At 43.6% G+C, this 23,010-nt stretch overlaps 1 protein-coding gene across 6 annotated transcripts in view; it reads left to right on the forward strand.

Annotated features, from left to right (window-relative positions):
• The window catches only part of PAK3 (p21 (RAC1) activated kinase 3), a 247,338-nt gene that overhangs the window by 202,688 nt on the left and 21,640 nt on the right, over positions 1–23,010 (forward strand). For all 6 annotated transcript variants that reach the window (XM_080624605.1, XM_080624607.1, XM_080624610.1 and 3 more), the window contains 6 exons: positions 7,658–7,854; positions 11,833–11,933; positions 16,492–16,645; positions 18,280–18,317; positions 20,077–20,208; positions 21,168–21,330. In XM_080624605.1, coding sequence (XP_080480731.1) covers positions 7,680–7,854; positions 11,833–11,933; positions 16,492–16,645; positions 18,280–18,317; positions 20,077–20,208; positions 21,168–21,330 — 763 coding nt within the window. In that variant the 5' untranslated portion in view covers positions 7,658–7,679. The remainder of the gene's footprint in view (positions 1–7,657; positions 7,855–11,832; positions 11,934–16,491; positions 16,646–18,279; positions 18,318–20,076; positions 20,209–21,167; positions 21,331–23,010) is intronic.

Raw genomic sequence — 23,010 nt, forward strand, 5'->3', positions numbered from 1 at the left:
GTTCAAGGCCAGGTTGGACACAGGGGCTTGGAGAGACCTGCTGTAGTGGAAGGTGTCCCTGCCCGTGGCAGGGGTTGGAGCTGGATGAGCTTTGAGGTCCCTTCTAGCCCAAATCAGTCTGGGATTCCATGATATGCATTATAGCTGTACTCCCTCTTTCCACATTTCATTTGCTTGTTTCCATTATGTGACTGTGTGCATTAGGTGGGTTTGCAATCACTTTGCAAACCATCTTCTGATGCTGAGAGGTGCTCACTTAGTGCAACCCATAGGCATGAACTTCCTTTCCCTGCTGTGCTGTTACGAGGCTTCATTACTGAATGCCTGGACAAGGTTGCATGTGGAAATCAATTTTGCTGCCCTACACCCTTTGTACACACACTTCTTCCCTTCTTGGGCCATGTAACCACCCCAGAGCTCAAAGGGTTTAGCAAGCAGCCAGCACCCCAGCCTGAGCAGGGTTTGAGCACATTGCTTTTGTTCTGATGTGATTAAAAAACACCCACAAAGAACATCCATTGGGCTGGTACTCAGGGGTGGAGAGAGACTTCCAAGTTGTTCATTTACAGTGTCTCACAGCTACACTGAAGCCTCAATTGTCTTATTACCTCATACATTATGTACTGGTTAAGCACAGCCCTTAAATATACCCCTAACTTTAAACATCACTGGCTTTAGTGATGCAAAAATAATCCCATGTTTTGCTTTTTGGGACCACAGCCTGAAGAGCCATGGCTTTGTCCTAAGAGCGAAAGTGGGAGGTGGGATGCTCTGTTAGAACCTGGGCAAGTGCCAATACTTGTTGCACTTGGAAAAGTGAAACTGTGTGAGGAGCCACGAGGGTTTTGTAGAGGGAGCAGGTACTGCGTATCGGGACTCTGCAGATTCCACCATGTGGGAAGAGGCGCTTGGAGAGGGTGGGTTGAAGGCTGTTGGGAGGTGGTAGTCATGCGTTTCATAGCGTGTTGCTTGTGGTGGCATTGGCAGCTTACAGGCAAAGAGTTGTAGAAAGAACTGTAGTTACGGAGGTAGGCTGAATGTTTGAAGTGGAGGGATCCTTGAAGGTATTTGCTGGAAATGCTGTCAAAGGTAAAGCAAGGGAAAAACCATACATTTGCAGGTTACTGCGGTCAGTTATGACAAGCTCCACTGCTTCAGTCCATTCCCAGCTCTTGGCAGTTTAACTGGGTGACTCTTGAGGTCCAGACAAGGGACATAATAATCTAAAAAGAAACCAATAAATTCGTAGCTACTGCATTCCCGTTCATTCTGTGCTGATTTTGTGACACTGTCGCTTCAAGCGCACTGTCAAGAGTGATTTTTAAACCAGTGTTAGTAGGGCACTTGATAAACCTCTTAGCGCTGCAGTTCCTAACAGAAACCTGTTTATCCCAGCTCAGAAAACAAACAGTTGCAAGTCGTTGTGACCTGGGTAGTTCTGCTTGGATACAGCTTGCTTTCAGAATATCTCCTTTGCACAGGGAGCTGCTTATGAACAGGCAGTTCAGAGGCCAGAAGTTACTTGTAGCAAGTTTTGGAGGTTAACTTCTGAATAAATGAGTATATTGGAGGAAATCATAAGCTGCTTACAGGGTGTTTGCAAACAGAGAGTACATTCATCAAAGAAATTACTCGGTTTGAATAATGTGTGCAGCTCAGAGTGTGTTTACCTGCCTGTGAGGGCAATGGGGAGGCTTAATTGGCAAATGTTTGTATTGTGCTGTGTGAGACAGTTGTGTGAAAGGCAGCACGAAAATGAAGCATCACTGTTATGGCTCCCAGGGTTGCGATTCCTTCTCTAGTTTGTGAACACTGCCCTTTTCGAGGGTTGTACAAAGATGGGGTGCAAGGGTTGTTTTGATTGTTTAGCCACGGGTGCCTGTGGGGAAGGCCCATGTCTTGTCTTTGCTCCCACAGGCACGGGGCACCCTGCCTGCATCCACCCTGCAGAGCAAGCCTTGGCACCCAGCTCCCAGGCTGCAGGCATCCAGGGGTGCCCTGGGGGCATTACAGATCCTGGATGCTCAGGCAGAGCTGTGTCTGCTTCTGCTGATGGGGAATAGGGCCCTTTTCCACCAAAAAGGCAGCAGTGTTTTATTTTAACTTAAAGTAGCTTTGCTGAGAAGACAGTGAACATCTTCCGAGGAGCGAACCTGTGAGTGCATCCACGCTGTACAAGTCACCAGCTGCTCTTTCAAATGAGCTCTGAGAAAACTGCAAGTAAACATGCAGATGTGGAAAAGCAGATACAGTTCTTCTGCAGCTGGGCTGGGAAGTACTCCATAAATACCTTCAGATAGTACTTAACAGAGTGTCTCAATACTCAATATCCAGAGAGAATCCTTCTCACGTCACCATTGATTACTGGGAAATGGCTGAGTATCTCTGGGAGCAGAATTGGACCAAATAACAAAGTAATAAAATAGCTTTTCACAGGAAGCATATTTATAAACAAAGAGCGAGCATTGCATCTTCAAATTACCTTTGCAACGCTCCTGCCCGGGAATTGGCATGGCTCCTTCCAGTCGAGGGATCTGAGAGGCAGTTTTGCTGCATCACAAGCTGCAATTGTATCTCTGAGGCTTTGAAAATGAACACCAGTGTCTCTGCGAACAGGATACTGCTTGTGAGGTTTAATTGGAACCAGTCATGTCTGAATGCTGCAGACTTTGAAATAACATGAGTAACCTAAGAAAGCCATTCAAAATGGATCTACAAACAATATTCCCCAGATACACGGGGTGAAGAGCTTACTGGGATGAAGGCCCAGCGTGAGATTCTGCTCTGAACTTGAACTGAATTGAAGGAATTTTGTGTGTGTGCTGTTTTAAAGACATTTGGATGCTTCAGATACCTTCCTTCATCTGCTCTCCCCAGCTTGGCAAGAACTAGATGCAAAAATATTGTAAGGCAGGCTTTTGCAAAGGGGGAATTGAGTCATGGAGAAGCTGAATGCCGTATATTTAAAGTGAAGTGTAAAGACAAACACTGACAAAGCTGATGAGTGGAGGAGGGGGGGAGGAAGTGACATTGGATCATCTTCTATAACCCTGTGAGAGCTGTGTAGAAACAACTGACCTGTTTGAGGATTTAATTTCAGCTTTTGCCACCTGGCTGTGAAGCCTTAGCTTACAGACCCGAATGTGCTCTTGTGTTTGGGTACAACAATCTGCTCTTTCTTTAAATGCTTCCATAAAGCCAGTGGGCACTGAGAGAAATTCTCTCTGGAAGTAAGTGGTTATTGGGTATCTCTTTGCACACACGCAAATCTATGAATTTCTTTTTACCAGCACTGCCTTGGTTGTACTGATGGGGTCTGTGAGGACTGAGATGAAGAAAACGCGCCGTGTTGTGCACTCCATTGTTTTGGTGAGCACAGGTAGGCCTCTTCCAAAGCAGCTCTTTCAGCTCTGGTGCAGTGAGGTGCTCTGGTAGCTGTGCTGCAGCAGCACTAGCAGCGGGGCACAGTGTCTCAAAGTGTTCCTGTGTGCAGGGTTTGCCAGGATCTCATCCCTGCTGCAGAATTACTCTGCAATCTCAGTTCTGCTTTGCTTGAAGGTTACTCCCTTGAGCACAGAGCTGCAGGAAAAGCCTGGAAAATGTGACAGGAAAGTGAACCAGTGCCATGCTGCCTCCCTGAGCTTGGGAAGGCTGTGGAGTATTAGCTCAGAGGCCCTGGAACTGCTTCCTATGTTTCTGTCAGGCCTCTGGATTTTGTGATGTTTGGACATTGATGTGTGCTACTTCAGCCTTGTTCTCCTAGGATTTGGGAATTGGGAGGTTTTTTTGTCTTGTTGGGGGTTTGCTTTCAGCAGCTTCTTTGAGAGGTCTTTAGTGGATTATGTGTTTCCTGAAGTACTGCATAGGAACTCAGCATGAAGTTGAGAGACTTGGGAATTCATCTTGCACCAAGAATGGACGTTTTGTGACCATTCTGGAGAATGCAGTCATCAGCGCTTCGCATGTTGAATTGAGACAGTGAGTTACAGGGACCTGCCAGGAGGTGTAGCCAAAACTCATGAAACCAGGGTGTGTTTAGAGTGGAGAGACCTGTGTCTGTATGAGCATGAGGTATATGAAGGGGATGAGGTAGCAGAGATTATTTCTGGAAGACAAGAATTGGTGCTGTTGCAACACTTAAGGGTCCTTAATGAGGCAGTAGTTACTATTCCTGGGCATGGAAAAAAGGGCACAAACCCCATTTTAGGGGCTCGATGCACTGTTTTGCAGAGAGTTTCCTAGGAGTGCTTGTTGCGTGTTTGCTGGCTTGGTGAGAGCAGTGAAAGCATTTTGTTTGGAAAGGTGATGTCCAAAGAATGAAGTTCTCAGTGAACCTCACATCTGTAAGAAATCAAAATAATTATCTGTTAGAATAGAATATTTCAGTTGGAAGGGACCCACACCAGTCATGCAGTCCAACTGTGACCGCTTCAGGGCTGACCAGAAGTTAAAGCATGGTAATAAGGGCATTGTCCAAATGCCTCTTAAACTGTGACAAGCTTGGGGCATCGTCCACCTCTCTAGGAAGCCTGTTTCAGTGTTTGACCTCCTTCTCAGTAAAGAAATGCTTCCTAATGTCCAGATATGGCATAATCATTTCCAATAGACAGGCAGGAGGTGCTCTTGGATGGGGTCATCCTATACAGAGCAAGAGTAGCAGAACCAATGACTTACTATGGTGGGAAAGCCTGGTCCTGAGATAGAGTTTAACTTGGGCTGTCATGCTCTTGACACTTCTCTGCAGTGTAAACCTGAAAACCTGACAAGTTTCTGAGCAGATTCTTCTTGACCTATCAGGTTTTCTCCAAGTTGAGGTTGGAGTGAAGCAGTGCGAAACACTTAAAACCTGAAGTCTGATGGGATAGTGAATGTTCTTTTGTTGCAATGCAGTGCATGGCAATTCTGAAAATTAGAATGAATGGAAGAGCAGATGGGCTCTGATCAGGAAAACCACAAATTGTAAGGCTCTTGGTGTGTATTGCCTTGTGGTTTGCATTCAGACCAGCTTTAGAAAGTTAATATCAACCGTTAAACCTTTTAGACTATCTTCCCCCCTCCTTTTTTTTCTTCTTTCCTCTGGTTTAGAAGTGAATAAAAGAGCTTTGTATGGTTCTTGAAACTGAGCCTGAATCAGCTCTGAACAAAATACAGTGTTCCTTTCAAAATCTTGGAAATAATTACATCATAGGCAAATTGGGCCAGAAACCGTTAATAGTATTCTTTGTGGAATGAAATCCCATGGGAGGACCTATTTCAGCAAAGTGGCATTGTTTACAAATAGATGCAGTGACAGATACAGTTGTCCCATTCTGAGGGACAGCTGAAACTGTGCCTGTAATGGACTCACAGAGTGACCGCCTGGCTTTGGTAGCAAGCTGAGAACGTGCCCTAGTGCTTCTGTGGTCAGCCTCATGCTGATAATCTCGGGCAGTGAAGGCTCTTTGGCACTGGAGAAGTGTTTGTAGGTGGGTTAAAGAGCAGATAAAAGCCTCTGTGGCCATAAGCTGTCTGTGAGAGTTGCTGGAGGGGCCAGGAGCTGTGTCTGGATGTCTCTATTGGGCTTCATAAGCTGGGAACTCCCTCATGCATCCCTGTGCAGAAATACCTGGGCACCATGTGCTTTCCCTTCACCAGTGTAACACATGCAGCATGTGCAGTTCTCCCTATTACCTTACAGTCATTTTCATCACTGGGTCTTCTTTTTCCTCCTTGGTTTTTTTTATTCCTCATTACTGGCAAACCTTCTGCATTTCAGGATAGAGATCACACAGATCAGTAATGTTAACTGCTTGACTAAACCTACAAAAGCATTGAGTTCTCTAGGTAAATAGGCTACTCTGTGCTTGAAGGTTGTACTGAGGGCACAATTACAGCTATTCCTTGGTTATTGCCTACATATGTGCTTCCATAGGAGGGTGGGCTGTGTTCCTTCATCTCCAAAGCAGGTCTCCTGGTAGCTCTCCACCTGGACAGTGCGGCTGTGTTGGAGAACCCTGCTGTAGGTACTAGGGAGAGGGCTGGGACCAGCAGTTGCTAGTTTTCAACTGTGTGACTCTAGGACAGGTCCCTGGGATCCCTTGGGGATCCAGATGTTCAGGAACACCGCTTTGTGGAGCCAGGGACTGGAGCAAAACAGAGATGTGATGGTGTGTTTCATTTATTATTATTTTCACTAGGCAGATGCTTTGAATTTCAGATCTGGCATTTTGGGATCTCATACAGGTGAAATTAAAAATGTAGATCAATGACTAAAAAAGTGATCGTTTTATATGTGGTAATTTGAAAATGGTAACAAGTACCAAAATGCCCTTGTCTTGAAAACCAGTCTAGAGCTGGCATCTCTGAGTGTTTCAGTTGATCGTTTGGTTTTTATATGGAAGGTATTGTCAGTTAAGGCAGTGTGAATTTGATTATCCACTACTAATATGGAAATGCCAGCAGAATTCCAGCTATATCACAATAAGTGCACTTGTTGAAAATGTTAGCTCAGGATTTGGGTTTTTTTTTTGTGAGAAAAGCAACCAGAGAACCCTGAAACCCCTCAAACCATAGCAGCTTTACCTGACCAAAGGGAGCAGCGCTGCTGTTCCATTTGAGCTTCGGGACCTCTGTGCAAGTGACGGTCACTGTGTTTGGCTGATACTTCTGCAATAAACCTGCACCTTCCACAGCTGAAAAACATTGTTTGCTTCACTTTAAATATAAGAGAGTAGCCAATGACTGCGATAACTTGTGTTATCTCTGCATCAGCACAGGGAGGGATCCATAACACATGCACAGTGCTCTGCACGTGCCTTCCATAACAGGAGCCGCATTGATTTTAGGGGGTTGGAAACAAGGTGCCTGTAGAATTGTAACCTTTAAAAACACGCGGTGTGTAGCCCACATCACATCTGATCTGTCTGCAATCATACTCTATTTTCAGGTTTTAAATCAGTTGGGTTTACCAAGCGTTGCTTGTTTGCTAAACCAGCTGCTTAATCCAGACTTGAATGTTAGGATTTAAGATACATTGGGAAAATCAGGAATTGGGCAAGTCTCACCTGTCCTGTGTATTCCCAGATTACTAAAGTTTTGTGACGATTTCTGGGTATTATTTTCCCTCAATGAGTACCCCTGTTCTTTGTTCATGTTTATGTGCAAGAAAGTTTTTAATCGATACTTCTGAATGAATTTCCTTTGGGAAGATCATTCCTTTTGAAGCCCCACAGTCTTAGGACTAAACTCTCCCGCAAACGCAGCAGGGAGGGAATAGAGACCTTAATGCTTGCTGTGCATAGCCCCCCAACGTGTGCCTTGTTTCTTACATCATGAAAGTGGTTCATTGTCATAACAAGTAGTTTCAGTCAATCCTTTAAATGTTGCCGGTTTCAGAGGACAGTTTGGGTTGTTAACTACAGGAAAAAGGTTGTAAACAAAAATTTGAAAAGCCATTAACAGGGGTGTAAAAGCCTTTATTTTAATGGTAAGACTGTGATTTTTAGGAATTGGCCACTGCATTTATTTATAGCAACCAGCAGTAACCTTATTCAGAGCAAGCCTTCAATAGAGAGACTTCCTTATTCCACCAGAAGGCTTTTCTTGCCCTCTTTCCTCCCCAGGACATGAGCCTTGGCATCCTCACTTGACAGGCTTGCTTTCTGTTCTGCCTTTGCAGGAGGCTGTGAGGGCTGCTGAAGATGTCCGATAGTCTGGATATTGAAGAGAAACCTCCAGCCCCACCGTTGAGGATGAACAGCAACAACCGCGATTCTTCAGCACTAAACCACAGCTCAAAACCGCTCCCCATGGCCCCTGAGGAGAAGAACAAGAAAGCCAGGCTTCGCTCCATCTTCCCAGGAGGAGGGGATAAAAGTAAAGTATCAGCAGTGCCAATGGGTGGCTCCGTCTCTCTTTGCCTCTGTTGGTTCTTGGTTGCTGTGTTTTATTTCTGCCACTGTTTTCTTTTTGGTTTGGGTTGCAGGAGATGGTAAAGTCCTTCCAAAGCTTTCTGTTGCCATTACTCTGGGAGCATGTTTCTAAAGAGAAGGAGGTGTTTGGTTATTTACTTTCCTGTCTTTGAAATCCAGTAAAACCTGCACATGTTGTGCAGCTTGTCTTTAAAAGTAACTTCATAGTGAAGCTGGGGAATCCTTTCCTTTGGCTTTGCGTCTGCAGTAAGAGCAGAGATAAAGTTGTGTACTTTTGAAAATAGATTTGCAAAAGTGAGAGGCAATATGCCTGATGGTTTGGGTTTGGTTTTTAATGCACTTACATTCTAGGAGCAAGAGCAAGACTCTTGTTGCTTTTGCAGTGATAGTGCACACTGAATGGCTTGGTTTAAAACCTGCTAGGTGTGGTTATAGCGAAAGAGTCTTTTGACCATGCAGGAAGCAGTATTTCAGTTTTATTCTTTAACATGCATTTGCAGAAAGGAGTGTGTTTTGAGTTAGTGTGTTTACAGAATTAAGGGAAGGGATCTTTGTAATGCCATGGGACCTGCTGGGCTGTACCCACAAGTGCTGAGGAGCTGGCTGATGTCAGGGTAAGGCCACTTCTGATTACCTTTGAAAGGTTATGGTGGCTGGGGATGGTCCTAATGACTCTTAAAAAAGCAAATGTCACTTCTGCCTTTAAGCAGGAGGATCTGGGGAACTATGGGTCAGTCAGCCTCGCCTTGTCCCTGGGAAGCTAGCTGAGCAAATCCTCCTGGAAATCATTTCAACACAAACAAAGGACAAGAATGTGATCAGGAAGAGTCAACAAGGATTCATGAGCCTTCCCATGAGCCTGTCATGTGAAGGCTGTGCCTGCATGGGCCCGTTCCTCAGGCAGACCTGGCCGGTTCACTCTGCAGAGTGCTTCCTGAAATGTCCCCTTTTGCGAACAAAAGTAACTTTGGGTTGATTCTTTTTAAAGGCCAAAATGAAAATCTCTCCTGGCTTCATTCCTGCAAGGACTTGGGTCACTTCTTGCCCTGACTGCCAGCAGGATGGTATTATCCCTCTCTGAGGGAACCTTTCTTCAGTAGGAGGTGCTGTGTGAATACATGCAGAAATGGGCAGCTCCAGAAGCAATCCCTCCTGGAAATGATCAGTGACATTAAAAATGAGTTGAACTACCAGACAGAGCAGTCGTCGAAAACATACACGTACCATGATTTAAAATGTGATGTGAAGGAAAGTAAGCTAAGATTTATAGCTTCATTTTGTTGCTGAAATAATAGAGAACATGTAGCTTGGCTGGCCAAGCTGCTTGAGGTGGTTTCATGTTGGGGTTGGTTTGTGGGTCAAACAAACCTGATCTCTGTGTGCTCCACAAGCTCAGTGGCACGTTTTTGAGAGTCCTGCTTATAAAGCAGAAGGGGATTGATACAGCTGCTGTCGTCAAGTGCAGTGCTTTGCAGCATCACAACTTCATGGTGACAGTGCACCACTAGTAAACGGAACGTGAAGAAACCACCATGGCAGGAGGAGTGTATTGTGAGGGACATGTATAAGAAAATGAAATACCCCTGAATGCAGTCAGTCTTTGCTACAAGGAAGTCATGCCTTCTCATATAATTTTGCCAGCTTATGTAAAACAGAAGCAATATGAGTTGCAGGGCACAGACAGAAGTGTCAGGGCTTTTAGACTGGGGAGGGATGAGGGTGTTTCAAGATGTTCAATTGTGTATTTCATTTATAGCTTTTCAGCGTTTGGACCATAGGTGTGTTACATCCACAGTCTGGTAGGCAGAGGTTCATGAAGCAGATGAGCCAAGTCTTGGGGAATGAGCTCGAACGCTTGTCCCCAGCAGCAGAGGCCTGGAATGAGCAAGTACTGCATTTGATGGAGTGCCTTATTTTGCTTCTAGATTTGACTTTTGCTTTGAACTGAATTTGATGATCCTTTAAATCTAATTTTCACTGCGTTTGCTTGTAAATGATGAGGTAGGAGAAGCCGGTTCTATTATCTGCAAGAGAAAGTTACATATGCTGAACGGAGATGACATCTTGTTAACTGGTAATATCTATCCTGAAAATTACACAACATCATCTTAAGAGATAAAAGAAGGGGAAGAGCCTTTGCATTTGTATTTGATATATTGCTGCAGTATTTACTGAATGCTAAATGAAAATAATTCATCAGTGAGCATTGTATAGGGGTGTGCAGTGCAGACAAAGGGTGACAGTTAATTTTTTAATGAGGATAAATGGAACAGTGCAGAGAAAGGATTAGAAACATCCAAACTACTCTAGACTACAGTTATGAAGAGCAGAGCATCTTCCAGCTGAAGGAAGCTATAAGGTAGAGTAAGACAAAATTGTCTTCGTCCAGCTGGTTTTGATGTGCATAACATGCACATGAGAACTGGCCCTGTGCTAAGGGAATACGTCAGGCAAAGACAGGACCTGAACAACTGCTCCTTTCTCTCCTGCTGATGTGTAGCTATGGCATGTGTATTCACTTTTCATATTATCATTAATGGTGATACACTGGCCTATAGAGATCCTGATATAGAGTCCCCTTGTGGTAGGCACAGTATAAACCTCTTGTGTGTCTGTGGGCACTGTGATATTTGCCCTGTTCCAATCCTTAGCATGTAATTTTCCCACAATTTCAATGACAGATGTATTTAATGGGAAGGCAGTTCCCTTCTTGGCTATTACAGATACACCATTGCCACTAGAGAGGATCCTGCAGGTAGCTCTGTACTCTATTGTTCAACCATGTAATAGTCCTGGAGCACACTGGTTTTCCAGGGAAGCCAAATATTTCAGGTGCCTGCCAGCAGGATATTTGGTTGAAGATGGGTGTACTCTGTGTTTATCTGGATGTCTGGGAGTGGTCCAGAACTGGCATTGTTGTCACCATTTTTCAGAGAAATCTCTATTAAACATGGATTCTTGATGCATCAGAGTGAAGGCAGCTTCTCTCAGTCTTTATTCCACTTGTTTGTTATGAGAATCAATAAAACTGGGCTGAAGTGAAATGTGTCTGTAGTATTAAAGCACAGGAGATGGCTGACCACCAGGGATGTTACTTTCAGAAGATGTCAAAATAGAAGGGAGATGAGAAATGTATGCAGATTGACTGACTTTCAGGTCTGTCTCCTTCAATAAGATACTTCACACTCTGTGAATACTGGTAGAATGATTTAAAAACAAGGAATTCCTGGAGACTAATAAAGCCTGGCTTTTATGGCTATACGTCTTAGCTAATTAAGAGCTCAAATGAAGCTTTTCCAATGGCATTTATGGGATCTTGTTGCTGTGCAGATTCTGTGGTTTCTAATACAGAGCTGCTGCTTGAGCCTTTTAATCTGAGAGGAGCCTTCTCCTCAGCTGCCTGTTTTCACAGGGCTTGTAGGAACCTCCTTATCTTACAAAACTTCTCCTCTCTGACTTGGCTGAGCTTGAAAACAGGCTCAAAGTACGTTGGAGAAGAGACACGCATGCAAACAGGTATGCACATGTGTGTGCTGGGTGCTTTGCTTCTGCAGGAACCCACAGAGCAAAGTCAAACAGGACTTAGTTGCTAGATAGAAAAACTTGATGAAGGGCAGGACTGATAACCGAAATCATACTGGTTAGAAATAGCCTAAGATGACTACTTCATGAACAGCTTGCTTTGGCAGCAGTGATACTGGTTGGAAGAAAACCAAAATGAAGTAACACCACCTAGACTTTCCCAGGCAGGGGTTGACAGGTAGGCTGGTGTGTATTAGCTTGGGTCTATTTGCCAAGTCAGATGGATGTTAATTGATTTGGTTTCCACGTTTAAAGTACTGTTCTGAGCGCACTTGCTAGTGAAAATGTTTGAATGCAAAGCTGCACAGAAAATAAGTGCGTGTTAACGTTTTGCCTCTAGCCAACAAGAAGAAAGAGAAAGAACGTCCTGAGATCTCTCTTCCTTCAGACTTTGAACATACCATTCATGTGGGATTTGATGCCGTCACTGGAGAATTCACAGTAAGTAACCACGCTGCATCGCGTGCTTACCAGAGCTTCTAGTTTCTTGGTGGTAAAATAACCTCCTGTTGCCAGAAACATCAGATAACAGCAGCCAGGCTGTGAAGAATGAGACTTTTATTTGTTGGGCTTAAGATCTGGAGTGGGTTACTTCTGATTCAGGCTGCATTAGGGTTTTTTTTTCCTCCAAGGATTGTCAGCAGAGCGTCTGTGGCAAATGAAAACTAGGAAGAACGTAGGTGTGTGCTTTTATCAGTCCCACAAGCTGCTACAGGGGTTGGTTATTCAGTGTCTTTGGGAAAGCATAAAGAAACCCACGCACATGTGTATGGTTGTGTCTGGCTGTAGACAAATCAGTCCCAAAGTGCAAAGTCCAGCTGCTCTGCAGACAGCCCTTGGAGACACCAGACAGCAGCAGCACTGTGGATGTCCATTCATTTTAATTCAATATCTTTCAAAGTATGTCCATAGGCTAGGTGATCAGGCACGTTTCTAGCCTTTATGTATTAATAAAACAGCAGTCAGCTTTTTTTACCTGTGTCACAATGAAGTGTTGGGAAAAATGAGTCTGATAAGAGCTCCTTGAGGTGTGCAGGGGGCTTCAAAGCGTTTTCTTTTCAGACTTGCTAGTTAAGTGCTGAAGCCATTAATCATTAAAGCTAAGGTGGCAGAAAGCCTACACTTGGTTGAGCTGTGGAGGGGAGAGGAAGCATTAGCAACTCTCTGTACCATCAGCAGTACCCTGTGAGCTAAGTGGTCAGACTGTGTTAGCACCATGTGTCGGATTGTACAGTGTGCTAGTGCTGACAGGCTGCATACACCAAACAGGATGGGATAAATCATTTGCCTGGAAAAAAGGTGGCTCGTTTTCAGAATCTGAGTCCTAATGTGGCTTCATCAGTTTTCACTTCGATTGCTACTTTTGGGTCTCACAGACATTTCAGAAACTGTGTGTGTGCTACAGCAGCAATAGTAATAATAACAGTAACAGTAGAAGAAAAGACACATCTAATGACAGCATGTCTTCAAAGGAGTGAAATTGAATTGTCCTTAGTAATGAGGAGATACAGCTACGTTTAAAGTATGCAGACAGTTCACTAGCCTTTATAAAATAAATGTCACTTAAAAAAATCTTACTTCAGAATTTGGTCTGTGCCAAAGCCTAGGCCTTGATTAAATGCTTATTTAAAAAGCCCAGATGTGGTCATTTTTGATCAGAATCTTAGCGTAAAGCTTTTAAAATTGTGTTTTCCCTGCTGTCTCTCCTGGTTTTCCTCTTATTTTTCCTCTCGGTCTCTCCCATGTAGGCACTTTGTTCAGGTTAATCTTCAGTGCCATTCTCTTTATCTTGGAATCATACTATGTTACTTTCTGCTTTTGTTTTCTCCCTCTTGTATTTGCATCCCATGTTCCTCTTTATCTTCTATTTTCTTTCTTTGCTTTCTTCCCCACTTCACTGCTCTCCCCACTGAATGTTCAGCTGTTTTTATTCTATATTTATTCTTCTTTCAGCCTTCTGCCTTTATTTCTACCCTGTGCTTCAGGCTTTTTCCTTGTGGCTCTGTGAAAGTGTGATGGGTCACAAACGTTCTCTTGTAGACAGACTGGTGGTGAGGATCCCAGTTAGTTTCAGGTCCCTGCCAGCTGCATCAAAAAGGAGGGATGCTGAGGTTAATACACTTGAGTTCTCAGCACAAGCACTCTATCAGTACTTCAGACATCAGGTTGAATGTTTTGATTATCATCCAGTGTGTCAAAACAGGAGCATCAGAGGTTTTTGGTTATTGTTTTTAATCTGTTTTTTGGTGTCAGATGCCACCTGCACAGCTCTTGGCCTTTTATAGAACAGAGTGATTGTACAAGGCTAAACATGTCCAGCTTTACTGCTGTAGCACCACTTCGTTTTAAAATCGTTTTCCCTTTCAGAACAGCAGGCATTAGGTGGCTGCTGTTTTACAGTTACACAATACTTCCGCAGTAATACTTGTTCCTAAAGTTCCTATCAGCTCCCAAGTAACCCCAGATGCAGGTGTTACGTTGCACATTATTCTAGGCATGTTTGATTTGTCCCAACCTGGATACAACCCGTGTATCAGCTGGGTAGTTACGTGGTAAGTACGTCCTGCTCCAGGGACTGCCACTAGCCATATCATGTACAAATATTCCCACTGTCTAGCGATCACACTGTCTGTCTCCTTCAGAAGTTTGGAAGTGACATGGGAATGTCCAGTAAATGTGCAAATACATGGGGGGTTTGTTTTGAATCGTTATAGTTGTCATGCCAATAGTGTCTGCTCCACTGGTTATGTGCAATGCCATTTCTGACACCTGACAGTCAACCCCCCCCCCATTATCTGATTGCTCTTAATTGCATCCCAAGTCAAAGTTGCATGGACTCCTGAGTTTCAGCTTTCAGGCTTGAGCACCAAGCTGTGGTGTTGCTCATGAATGCGTGTTATATCTACATTTCACTGTGCTTGGGGCAACCACATTTACTTAAAATGAGAGTTTTTAAAGCTCAAAATGAAGTTGGTTGGAAGCTGTTGGGTGGGAGCATGCTGCTAGAGCTTTATGTTGGTTTATTTTGAAGGAGCAGTTGCATTTTCTGACTGGAGGAAGGAGTGTATTGGGGAGCGCGTTTTGTAAGGCCTGCATTTTTGAAACAGTTTCCTGATCCCCAATCTAGAACAAGACGTGGTCACCCAGCAAACGTCTCAGATTTCAAGATTATGACATTAGCAAGTGGGAGAAAAAGTTGTGGCTGTGGATCTAAGGAGGTTACAGGTTATTAACCTAACCAGTCATTCCTGTAGAATTGTCCTGATTGTCAGTCTGACACACACAGCTTATTTGTGTTATGACCGTACCCAGTCTCCCAGTGTGAAGTCTGAGTTTGATCAGCTGTTTTTTCCACTGCACTTTGTTGGCTGGTACGCTGGCCCGTTGTGATCTTGGGGCTGGAGAGCCACTGGAAACACTTGTGTAAAGCCATTAAAAAATGCCCACCTGGCTTTCAAATGAGGCAAACAGCAAAAGCCCAGATCTGTCTCTGTTGTTTTTGGTTTTTTAACTGAAGGGATCACAGGTAATTTTTCCAGTCACTTGCCTTTAATCCTCAGTAAGGCATTTTTATGAGGGAGAGAAAAACTGGTTTTAAAAAAAGAGGAGGGGGAAAGATGCTTCCAAACTTTGGAACAGTTGTGATTTTTCTGTTTCCCTAAGCCTGCCTTCCTGTAGCCTGTCCACCACCTAATCCATTTGTTACCTCCCTCGTAACTCCCATTTTAGATGGGACTTCCCCATTTTGGCCCATTGGTTTCCTCCTACCACCTTCTCAGTTGTCCCACATTCTGTTTTAACTTTCTTTTCTTTCTTTATTTACGTCCATTACAGCCAGATCTCTATGGCTCACAGATGTGCACAGGGAAGCTCCCAGAGGTGCGTCACAGGCCCAAAAGAATCTTGCATCAAAATGCTTCTTTGAGATGTCATAGCACTGCAGCAGCAGGTTGATGTGTGTGCAGTAGATTTGTTGCTTGGCTTATCCCACTTTTTGTCATTAATCCTAAACTTTGGAGGCCCATGTCACACATTGTTTTGTGGAGAACTTCTTAGGGAGAAGCCACTTTAAAGTGTTTCCCAGATTGGGGTGGCGCTAAGGCTAAATTTAAATTATGCTTCAGGTGTAGTTTCTCATTCAGTAAGTCCTACAGAGTGCTGGTAGATGTTGGCTGTGCAGTAATGGGGGAATATTACAGGCTTTCAAATTTAGGAAATTATACTGGATATTTAAAGCAATTTTCCATCAATACATTTCCAGTGCAGAGCTGCAGCTTTCAGTGATTGGATCAATTTTCAAATGCCACCCTCACTCATCAGATGTCTGAGAACTCCTCCAAGGCTTTGGCACTCTCAGCCTGTTCTCCAAGTCCCTGGATTCTGTATATTTACATTAAAGAACCGACTGAGCTACAGGAGCTCGATAAAGAGACACCCTCAGCGGCAATGCTACCACTCAGGGTCACAGTTTTGAGGATCTAAATGCAGATTCTTAACCCCACAGTGTTCCCTGGTATGCTGAAAATGAATTGGATAAGGATGGGGTTAACCTTTTAATCAGACAGCAGTGAACATCTCAGCAAAATGTGTTTGCGTTATTAAGCATTAAAAATCCAGTGTAAAGCTCCTAAAATACACTGTGTTGTCCACAAACATAGAATAGCCTTGTTATGTCTGCACTGAATCACCAGGAAAACAAGCTAAGCCTTAACTCATTATTCCATGGAAGAGCAGGGTTGATTTAAAGATGAGTTTCATGCACTTTTTTTCCTGTCACAGTCATAACTTTCTTTTCTTTTTAAAGTTGGATCCTGGTTTTAGCTGTGTATTTTGATAGAGAAGAGAATGATTGCATCTGATGTAGAGGCTCCTAATTTTAATTGTAGGGTGTCAATCAGTATTTCTCAAAGTAATCTTACAGGTAGCATGGGATCTTGGTGAAGATCTGTGAAGCTGTTAAATACTCTAAACTTGCATTCTTTCCACTTGACACCTACAGGGCATTCCAGAGCAGTGGGCCAGGCTGCTACAGACCTCCAACATAACCAAACTGGAGCAGAAGAAGAACCCACAAGCTGTTCTAGATGTCCTCAAGTTCTATGATTCCAAAGAAACAGTTAACAACCAGAAATACATGAGCTTTACGTCAGGAGGTAAGTCTTCATCTCACTGCAAAGAAGGGAGTGTCAGGCCCCAGAATGAGTCAGACCAAAGTTCCACATTCAAGTAGTCAAGCAGCAGCCTTAGAAATACTCTTGAAATTAATGATATTTCTCCTTGTGTCCCCTAAATGTCCCTGAAACTGACTTTTCTTTGTTGCTTGTTTTCAAAACTAAATAAGGTACTAGATGGAGCAATTGTCACCGTTTTTAGTCAGAAGCATTGGTAGCCAAAGGCTGTGTTTACTTTTGTTCCCTCACATCCTTGTTCTATCACAGTGTTCACACTGGGGCACAGGGTATGCTCGTTTTTTGTTTCATGAGTTATGCATCCTTTGAGAGATGGGTTATGAACTATGAGGATTTTTGGTGATGCTTTGTTATGGAGGAGACTTTTGAAGGATTTGTGTGCAATAGCTGTAGAGAAGTTTCTATGCGTAATTCACAAACAAACCTAAAAAGGCTGCTATTGTGATGTAAAAGCAATGTTGCCATAGAGGATGCGCAAGGAAGAGTCAGTGTCCAGAGCAGTCTCCATAGCAGAATCCTCAGGATTTAGGCATCGCCATCCAAAAGAAGCCAGCAGACACGATGGGGGTGCAAAACTGCAGCATGGCACTGTGAAAATGAAGGAGCAAGACTGTGCTGCAGTGTGTGGTTTTCTTTATTTGGCTCATTGTTTTATTTACTAGATACACTCCTGCAGCTGACATGCCAAGGAAGTAAGCAGAGGATTTAACTAGGTGCAGCTTATCTGGCTTTTGTGTCAACGTGTTCTCGTGCTATTCCTTAATGACTGAGTTGATTTTTAAACAAAAGTGCCATTAAGATAACCATTAGTTTGGTGAAGCTGGCATCAGCAGCTCCAGGTAATAAGGGGGTGTCTCTGTCCAACGGGGTGTGGACAGCATTTGTAATTTAACCTGCTGTGGGTCAGTTCCATACACATGACAGCCTGTGGCAGCAGAGTCTGTAATTTCCTCAGTTTGCTGGTTCGACCAGCACAACTTCTAAAATGCGGACTGGGATTGCTCCAACTTCACCAGCATTTCTCTCATTTTGAGGGAAAGCATCTTTTTCTTAGAAACTCCATAATTAAAAGATGTGACTCTCAAACTTGATGCTTGTGTTTGCTAAAACAGCAATTACTTCTGCGATGAAAGGCAACGTTTAAAACAGTGTATGCTCCTGAGCTTGGGACCTGGTGCTGTGCTGTGACAGGACAGAACTGCCACTGCTAAGGGTGATTTTGGGGAAGCTTTTATGGTGAAACATTTTCAGCAAGTTAAAGAGAATCAATGCGTGCAATGGATTAACCGAAAAAAGGAAAGAAGCTGCTTTAGCTCTTGGGTGAAACAGAAGCATTGGCTATTAAAGAACGATTTGAACTTTCTTGACCAAGTTTCTATTTGTTTTATTCACTGGCAAAAAATAGACACAGAAACTATAGAAAAATAATAGCCTAGTATATTGTCCTGTTATCTTGCTTGCTACATGAAATAACTGTGGCTAGTGGAAGGATGTTGTCCAAAAAAGTGCTGTCTGTCTGAATTTACTTGTTCTGTGGGACTCCCCACAACAGGCAGTTTTCTAACAGCATCTGGTTAATTTTCCCTTGCACACTGCAGATAAAAGCGCCCATGGATACATAGAAGCCCATCCTTCGGTGAGTGTGGAAGTAACCTCTTACTATCATAGCATTTAAGAACTGTGGAGCAAGCTGTGAGCTTTGCTTCTGTGATCGAGTGCCAGCCTTGCCAGCTGAATGACAGACAGTGCATTGTAGTGCTCTGCAGCAGCAGAGAAGGAATCACTGGCTGTTTTCTAATTTTCTATTTAAGATCCTTTAAACAGATGCAAGTCTGGTTTTGCAGACAGAAGATTGCTTGTTGTTCTTAGCCATGCTGGGATATGTAATTCACAACAATATGCACTACTGTCTAATTAGCCCATTTTAATTTAGTTTTAACAACTTAGAATCCATTTCTGTTAAGTTTTATGATTTATCCTTAGTACAGCTGAGTGTGCGGCTGAATATGTATAAGGTTGTAATTGATATGGAACTCACTGGAACCATTGAAAGGAAGTGTTAACTCCTCACCCACTCTAATTAACTCTGCCTTACCATAGCAATCCCAGAGATGTAGCCATGACATCCACATTAATATTGACCAGATTTATTAATGTTAATGTTAGTGCATTAAATAGCAAATGACTGAATGGGGATTGAGCCTTTATTTTCAAGTATGAAGCAACTTAATTTTAGGTCTGTGATTGCACAACAGAGAATATGTGTATAACAAAAAGAAAATCATCTTTGAATATTCACACACTTCAGACATTCAGTTGATGCCACTTTCATTATCTTTAATAAAACACACTTTTAAAAGGAAGTTTGGGGTTCACCAGAGCATAGTAAGCATTCCCAATAGCTTTTTCCAGTGGGTGTGGACCCATGGTAAATGCTGTGGTATTTTGTTCTAGCAGATATCGAGAGTGAGACAGGATGTCAGCTTTCAGATGTTACCAACTCAGGTCTCTCCTGCAGGACGTCCCTTACCGGTATTTGTACTGGACTAAATTGATGCCATTTTAAGGAGAACACAAATGAGATGTGCATATATAGAAGAGTGCCTTTGATTTGCTTCAGCTCTCCAAGTGGCCTGTTGTAGCCAGCTTTAAAGCACTTGATGAACACTGAACAAGGCACCTTTTCGGTCTTTGTTTCACCAGCAAATTGTGACAATGTGATACGACCCCCTGCTCTGAGTAGCTGGTGGGGGGAGATGCACCTTGCTCCTGAGAGGGCTGCATTCACCCTGGGTTATTGCTGTGGTCAGAAACAGGAAAATAGTAGAACGATCAATGTGTTAACTTAGGACTAGGTTAAGAGGAGGATGGGGCTGAAGGAGCTGCGGAACAGTGAATTTCAGTCCTTTGGAAACAAGCAATACCCATGGGTAAAGTAGTAAAGACACAAACAGGCTCTCTCTCTTTCTCTCCAAACACAAATTCCCAGCAAGATGCTGAAGGAGGCTTTGCACTTTGAAGTGTGTTAATTAACCAGCCAGTAGACACCTGTTAGCTTAATTACCTGTTACCATTGCTGCAGACACAATGCCAAAGCAATTAGCCAGCAACTGCATGGGATTTCTCATGATAGATTCAAGCATTACGTTCTGTGAAATTAGACTTTGAGCATGGGAATGATTTAGTTGTTCTTAGCAAAACATGAAAACCACCAAGACAAAGACAACAGCACAGTAATTTGTAACCTTTAAAGTTGTATTGTGCTGTGTGTAACTTGGAACTGAGGCCCAAAGGACTACAGGCATGTCCAGGCTGGTTTCTGGTGTCTAAGCAGACTAAAGTCGTGTGCTTTAACAAACCTCTCAAGTGCAGCTCATGCTGCTCTCTGTCCACAGAGCACAAAAACAGCATCAGAACCCCCACTAGCTCCCTCTGTTTCTGAAGAAGAGGATGAAGATGATGATGAAGAGGAAGATGACAATGAACCTCCACCGGTTATCGCACCACGGCCAGAACATACAAAATCAGTAAGTCCAGCTTTGGTCAGCAGTGTATTTGGTGTAATTCAGAGCTGTATGTTTCTGATCAGACAGCACTTGCCATTTGTGTATGAAGATTGAAGGCTGGAGACCTACCACAACCTTCACCCAAGCTGCTGACACTAGGAAAACCTGGTTTGAACCTTCACATGGAGTAATGAGTTCCGTGTAATAGGGACTGTGAATTCATCTTAGTATCGGATCAGAGGTAGCATTGTCTCTTTCAATGCTACCGGTGTAGAAGTGAGCAGCTTTGTCCAAAATATCTGTGTAGGCTGTCTTGTCATCAGTGGAGAGAGTGGTCATCAAATGCAGCTCACAGCTTTTCAGGCTCCATGGGAGAAACTGTTGCCTGGAGGTACCTCTTCCTCCCCACAAGCTATGTAAGTAGTTAAATGAACAGCTTAGGCTACACCCTTTGCTTTTACAAGACTGAAGGTTGGTGAGAAGAATCCTACACAGCTGTGCTTCGTAAAGAGAAGGTAGGTCTCTGATTGCAAGTCCTAATGGCCACTCCCTGAAGCTTGCAATACTGATGAGAAGTCAGTTCAGCAGTTATCGTCAGAAAAGGGAAATGCTCCCTGCTTCTATTCAGACACGTACCAACTGAAGAGTCATTTTGTTACTCATCAGAACACATGAGCATCACAAAAAAGGCTGTGGGGCCCTGGACACATCTATCTTTATGTCCTTCCAACACGGTAAGTTCATTGTTTCAGTTATCTTTCAGAAAAATCAATGAGAATTGTAAATGAAACTGGCTCTGAACTTGTGTCAAACTGGCCTTTTGGCTTTTAGTGTTCGGTTTGAGAACTGGACAGCAAAACCGAGCATTTTAAGAGCCCTGGATGTGGCAGATGGCATCTTCCTAAGGGTTTGCATTTAAATATGGTCTCAGGGGCATCTCTGCAAGCACCTTTCTGACACAGAATAATTTCTTGTCACAGATCTACACGCGCTCTGTAATTGAACCTGCCGCTGCACCAGCACCAGCTAAAGAAGCCAGCACTCCCCAACCTGAAAACTCAAACACAAGCACTTTGTACAGAAACACAGACCGGCAGCGAAAAAAGTCCAAGATGACAGATGAGGAGATCCTAGAGAAACTGAGTATGTATCCTGTATTTCTTGCCTGATAAAGCAGTGTGCTGTATGTGTGTCTCAGGACCGTATGCACCAAATGTTCATCCTCAGTTTAGTGTCACAGAGTTACTTATGGTGCCCTACGCAAATTTAGAGGAAGTAAGAGAGTGCTTCAGATGTTCCTTCTGCCTCTGAGGGCAGCTAGCAGTGGGTTGGATTTGCCTGAGCTTCCTGCTGTGCTAAAGGCAAAAGCAGAGATTGTTTCTGGTTGAGCGGAGGGCTGTGACCTAGTGAACTCCTGTGTGCTGATGGCCAAATGGAACAGGAAATTTGGGTGCCTACGTTCTCTTTAGACTCCTGAAGTCTAAAGAGAATTTTCTTGGAGCCACAATGCTTTGCAGAGATCTGTTGGGTTTATTTGTTTGTGTTGCGGGGCTTCTTGTACCAGTAGGCAGCCAGAGCACACAGCTGATCCTTTAGCCTCAAGGAGCTCTCCTGCCCCAGATATTCTATTGGTGTCGTTCTTATGATTGTTTTTACTACTTTTACTAGTATATCAGAGTTATAAGAATCCTGTGTTTCTGTCAGAACTCTTTTGAAGCTGATACCATGGATAGAGAGGAAGAGGTGGTTTTAATGTACTCAAAAGAAAAACAACTTTTATAACAATCCTTATTTTATTTCTTAGCTATGTGCTTATAAAGATGTATCGGAGATACATCTGTGTGCCGTGATCGGGTGAAACTGCACTGCAAGCATTTCTCAGGAGCCAGTCTCCAGCACATTCACTGTGTATATTCCTCACATACATGGCACTTTGTCACAGCTAATTCCCAGCCAGTTAATACTGTCAGAATCCTCACCATTGGCCCCAAACCCCTGTGCAGATCCTGCTCTAGGAAAACACATCAAGCCCTTTGTGATTCTGCAGTACAACCAATTTACTCTGCTGTTTGCACATAATAGCTGCCGGTGCTATGCTCCCAGATGATAAATTGTTGGGTTCGTAATGTAGCCCAGTTTACTCTGTGTCTACCATTAACTGTTAGGACAAAAAGTGGATTGATCTATGCCTCCTTGTGTTTGATCTCAAAGCCAGTAATGATCTGTCTTTAATGGGGGCAGCTGTTTGTAAAGGGGTGCAGTCTGGCTGTTGCTTCTTCCTAGTGGCTGTCAATGCTTGTGCTTGTGCTACGCGAACTGTTCTGTCATGCCTGCCCCTGCCACTGATGGCTGCTCTGGCTGCAGAGGCTGAAGCTCTCCTTAGCTATGAGATTTCAGCTGCTTGTGTAGAGTTTTTTGCACCCTTAGCAGGTTGACAGGACTATAAAGAACTGAATCTTTCTGCTGTTAGGGAGTATCCAAGGGTAAGCTCAGTAGATTTATTTGAGGGCACAATGAAATAAATTCCAGAGCAGATAAGTTACCTGCAGGTATGTCAGCTTATAAAGGGAGGAATTACAGCTTCTGCAGCTGAGGATAACTGTTTGAAGCAGGCTTCCACCATGAGATCTGCAGGTACCCTGCGTACATGAATGCAAGTGTGCCTGTCATTGCTCAAGCATCTGTGTCAGCCAGATTAGGACTGAGCCCTGGAGTTATTGTGGGTTATATCTTTGGAATGTTACATGCTTTCATGGTTTTTCTTCCTTATGAATTTGATACCAAGTGAGCAAGGTCTGAAGCTCTGCCTTGGGCAAATTGTGA

The sequence above is a fragment of the Psittacula echo genome, assembly GCF_963264785.1.
Source record: "Psittacula echo genome assembly, chromosome: 8".
NCBI lineage: Eukaryota > Metazoa > Chordata > Aves > Psittaciformes > Psittacidae > Psittacula > Psittacula echo.